This window comes from Melampsora larici-populina (genome assembly GCF_000204055.1).
Source record: "Melampsora larici-populina 98AG31 unplaced genomic scaffold MELLAscaffold_125, whole genome shotgun sequence".
In the NCBI taxonomy this organism is placed as follows: Eukaryota; Fungi; Basidiomycota; class Pucciniomycetes; order Pucciniales; family Melampsoraceae; genus Melampsora; species Melampsora laricis-populina.
In genome coordinates, this window is record NW_006768889.1 from 69,094 (window position 1) to 73,851 (window position 4,758).

Consider the following 4,758-nt stretch of genomic DNA (forward strand, 5'->3'; position numbering starts at 1 on the left):
ATTCTGTGACTCGTGGATTCAATCCGAAAGGCTTTAGTGTTATCTCAAAAGGTGAAACTTGAAAACAGATATCTAGAATTCCTCAAGCGCTTAGTTCATACGTTAGACTTGGCATTCAGTGGGTTTCAACATGAGTGATTCTATCTCTTTGGCCACGACCTCCTTTCCAACGGTTCGCGGTAACCAAAGCGGTTCGATGCTCCCCTGCCCACCTGTAAGTTATCTTATTGGTTTGGTCGTCTCTGCAGTCACAATCCTTTCGACGTAGTGAACAGAGTGATTTTTATGGCTTGTAGATGTTTCCAGACTTGAGTCGTGAAGAATTGGAGCGACTCAGGATGGCCCTTCAAACAGAATCGACGAGCTTTGATGTGAGTCAGATCTTAAAGCCATCCTAACCTTTTGTTTGTTTTCGATCACTAACCGATCAACATTCGTCATGTGCTTATAGCAGCTCCCTCGATTGATCCCAGATCTCGCACTGCCAAATAAGAATTCGAGTCAACTTGCCTTTCGATGTGTCAAGATAGTCAAAAAGTCACCCCGAAGATCACTAATCCCTCAAACAGATTGGCTTAAGCTGATTGCTGATGGTAACGACGGCCCTACATCAGAATCTACCGTACATCCCGATCCGCTCCAAGAGACAAAGGCACTCAGTTCGAATGATCTCAGTCAACCCACTGACCAGCGAATCTCAAGCATTGAAACTGAGGAAGCTAATGGAGAAAGCGCACCTTGCGATCGACGAAACGCCATTCACAATGAGACGAAAATTAATTGTTCAGATGAAAATCACTTGCACCCATGAATTCCTTACCTCGAAACCCTTTTGCAGCCAAACGACTTATATATCAGATTACACTAACGATCAACGCACCATCCCAACCATTCCTCAATTACACCTTTACTGCTCTTGGACACCATGGCCCTTCGATTTATTTCCAACACTGTGACTTTTTTTCTTTATCTTTATAACGGTGATTTCTTTTAGATATAATTTCTCCATTATGAATACATCACACTTGATGAAACAAGATGTTAAAAGAAAAAATGTAGATGTGAATTAGAATGATGTAGCTTCAACGATTTTACTTTAATTTTATTTTCAGATCATGATTATATTACGTTTCTGATAAGAATGATTGAAAAAGTATATCTTTTTTCAGTTTGTAACTCATTCATCCATCTCAAGTTTGTGAAAACCTTCAATGATAAAGGACACCAAAGTTAAACTAGTTCACTGGTCACTGCTGTCTATCTCTGACTTCACCCCTTATTCCAAGAGGAACTCGTTGATTGTATATGACTCAAGCAGTACAACCTCATGTGTCACTGAGATCCATCAATATTCAGTAACCGAATGACTCGATCATATCTTCCAAAGATATCTAGAGCGTTTTACTTTTCATTCCTCGATATTATACCTTGAACCTTGACCTGACTCCCAGAAATGGACAAAATGTCAAAAGATTCATTACAAATCCGTGTTTAAAAATTACATCCCAGATCTAGAAAAATGTACGGTAGGGTAATAATTGAAGCGAGCGGTGTCCTTCAAGTTCAACAAACAAAATGAAATGACATAAAATAAACTGAAAGCTTCACTCATGCCTTAGCTAACTGTAGTAATTACAAGACTTTCTTGAACACTGTAAGTCTGACCATCAACACTATGTAGGTTCTGAGGAATTCGTGTATCAATTGTTGTTACCAACCCTACAACAAGAAGGAGAACGAGAACAACCTCTTTGACGTGAACTTTGATCTCTAAGATTCTCATCAATATTTTGTTTAATTCTATCAATTCTTTCTTGTTCGGATTTGGTATGATGACGTGAACCACGATCATCAAATCCTTGTTTTTGATCTCTAAGATTATTATCAATATTTTGATTGATTCTATTAATTCTTTCTTGTTCAGATCTTATATTTGAATTCCTTCTATTATCATCAATCCTATCTTGTTGAGATCTATGATGATGTGAACCATGATCATCATAGCCTTGTGAGTGTCTTTGATCTCTAACTTCATTAGCGATATTTTGATTCATTCTATTAATTCTTTCTTGCTCAGATCTAAGTTGATGATCACCTCCGCTACCATGTTGTTGAAGATTATGATCTTGTTGTTCAAGATTACGATCATAAAATTCATCATCTGGATGTCTTTGTTGGTTCATTTCTTCTCTAAAAGTCATTGGATTACCTCTTGAAAGGTCTATTTCTCTTTGTTCCATAAGTCTTTGAATTTCTAGTTGCATATTTCTATCATTCGCATATTCTTCTTCCATCTACAATACCAATCATCATCATTCAACATCATTGGTCGGTAAGCCGAGACTGGATGGTTTTTAAGTATTTTTACTTATCACTCACCCTCCATTGTTCTTCCCTCTGTGGATCACCACGAATTTTTACAAAGGTGTGAAAGATTTCATCAGTCACTTCAATCAGTATAACCATTTTAGACTTTTCAATCAAATTCATCGTAAGAAATTTTATCTTTACCTCTCTTTCTAATCTTTCCAAATCACGTCTATCATGTTCCAAAAGTCTCAACCTAAGTATCTAAATATTCCAAACTCATACCCAAAAAAACCGTCGTCAAAAAAGAAACCTTTAGTAATCACTTCGAATGCCTTTATCCAACAAAAAAAAAACTAGGGATATAGAAATTTTGAACCTACAGCTGCATCTGTACGTCTAACAGCTTCTCTATAAGATTTAATAGCTTTTTGAAGTTTATATTCAAGATATTCTAATTCTTTTTCCTCATCTGTTTTACTTACCCTATTCCAAGAAAAGCAGTATATTTTTACATCATAATCAAGATCATCAATCATTTTTTTCATCAGTCTTTATTTTCTTTCTAGAGTCCTTTTTTACTTACCATCTTTTTGCTCTTGTTTGATAAATAGATGGGTACGAGCTTGGAGGTGTAATTAAAGGCATGATAACTTATGTAAGAGTATAACAGCTCAAGTAAAACTTTATCAAACTAATTTAAGTGATCAGAATCAGATGAATTGATAAGACTCAAATACATTAATCCTTTCTAACTTCAAGAATTCATAACGAAAGATCTCGAAACAATCAAATTCACACTGCCTTGATCAATTCACACTTCTACGCAGTTATGGAAAATCGGATTGATTAAAGATAAGAAACGTATCATCGATAAAGAATCTCTTACAAAGTAAAGTAAGAAATCCAGTATTTTTATGTGAAGGGAAATCTGACAAGAGTTTTCCAAGTTTGAAATCATGAAAATTTATCATCAATGACGAATAATAATTTGTCTGAAGCACATATAAAAGCCTTCATCAAGCCTTTGTACTTGTTGGAACCTCCCGACGTCTGGTACAGTCCACATGGAAAATGATATCATTTTAATGATATCATCACAAGAATTTAATTGTCCATCTCGTAATTCTTTCATCGTTTCATCAAACGTTTTGAAGCTCTTGATTTTTATAAGCGCAGTGTCTCAAGAGTCCAGACGCCTCAAGACTCAAGATATATTTACTACGCAATCATTTCAATTTGTTTCATATTGATCATCAGCAAAAGATGAATTCTTCAACTTAACAGGATCACATCTTTTCAACTTTTTTGTCATTTAAAAAAACAAACTTGATGAGTTTTCTTAAATTTATTTGTATATATCTTGTATGTTAACAATTCTCCAAACAAAAAAATCCAATACCTACCTTATAAAGAAATCATTTTCTTTCAAAGAAAGGACCCATCAAGTTCCACAAAAAAAACGGTTCATCAAACAAACCATTGAGAATTTCTGCAATTCATCTAAAATCAACCAACTTAAATCCAAATGTAAACCTCAAAAAGAAATCACAAACAAAGATTTGTTCCAACATAGAACTTTTTGTAATTTTACCTGAAATAGAAGAACGAGAGATCATGAAAGAAACGAGAAGCGAGTGAACATTTAACTTCAACCGAAAAGAAACATTTAATCACATTTCAAATCATTAATTATGTGATAGTCTGATGACAAATCTCAACTCCTTTTGGCTCATACTGTTGAGATCTACACTGCCCTCATCTACATCTCATTGTTTTCATTGCTTCATAACCACCTACCCTTTTTGCCCCTTTTCATGAATTGAGTGCGTTTGAGTCTGACCTTATCGAGAGTGTGCACACTTACTCATCCTCATTCAAATTTCAGAACCGCCGATCAAAAATTGATTCAAACAGTCCTGAAGAGTTTAACCGGATTGATACTTCTCGCAATTCTGGTGGGTGATATCGAAGGGAGACAGAGAGTCAAACAGAGGTACGTTTCGATGTATTCGTTTAACATGCATAATCATTGGTTAACATCATTTGTAAACATGCGAACAAGCTGAGCAAGCACAACCAAGTCACATAAAAACAATCTTTTTTTCGGACGACTATGCAGATCAAAGTCTAAGAAAACGAGAAAAAGCCAAAAAAAAAGACAGAAGCAGATTTGTGTTGTAGATACTGAGCACTGAGAAAGTCAAGACACAGTTCAGGTTAGTTTACGCAAGAGACTTGTTGTTGGTCAGACAAGTTGAGAAAGTTTATTGAAGTAAGGTGGTCTCGACAATGATACCGGTGACTCGGTAAGGGTCAATGTTAGAAGCGGGCTGCAAGCAAATCACCAAAGTAAGTCTCGACATGTCTATCAAGTAACTCAAGTTCTTTGAAGTACTCACGCGTCGGTCTTCGAGGTAGCCTTGGCCGGTAGCCTCTACGTGCCTTGGA

General features: G+C 35.9%; 3 protein-coding genes across 3 annotated transcripts in view; 1 reads left to right on the forward strand and 2 right to left on the reverse strand.

Annotated features, from left to right (window-relative positions):
* Nucleotides 1-130: 130 nt before the first annotated feature.
* MELLADRAFT_84842 (uncharacterized protein) lies at nucleotides 131-811 on the forward strand (the record flags this gene model as incomplete). The annotated part of the gene is made up of 3 exons (XM_007419076.1): nucleotides 131-214; nucleotides 297-371; nucleotides 452-811. The coding sequence occupies 3 exons, from the start codon at nucleotides 131-133 to the stop codon at nucleotides 809-811; spliced, it is 519 nt and encodes a 172-aa protein (XP_007419138.1).
* Nucleotides 812-1,700: 889 nt separating this feature from the next.
* On the reverse strand, nucleotides 1,701-2,955 carry MELLADRAFT_69894 (uncharacterized protein; the record flags this gene model as incomplete). The annotated part of the gene is made up of 4 exons (XM_007419078.1): nucleotides 1,701-2,294; nucleotides 2,380-2,571; nucleotides 2,691-2,793; nucleotides 2,894-2,955. The coding sequence occupies 4 exons, from the start codon at nucleotides 2,953-2,955 to the stop codon at nucleotides 1,701-1,703; spliced, it is 951 nt and encodes a 316-aa protein (XP_007419140.1).
* A 1,319-nt stretch (nucleotides 2,956-4,274) lies between these two features.
* The window catches only part of MELLADRAFT_46198 (uncharacterized protein), a gene marked incomplete at both ends in the record, with an annotated part of 2,497 nt that continues 2,013 nt past the window's right edge, over nucleotides 4,275-4,758 (reverse strand). The window contains 2 exons of the mRNA XM_007419077.1: nucleotides 4,275-4,640; nucleotides 4,710-4,758. Of these exons, the coding sequence (XP_007419139.1) occupies nucleotides 4,575-4,640; nucleotides 4,710-4,758 (115 nt within the window). The remainder of the gene's footprint in view (nucleotides 4,641-4,709) is intronic.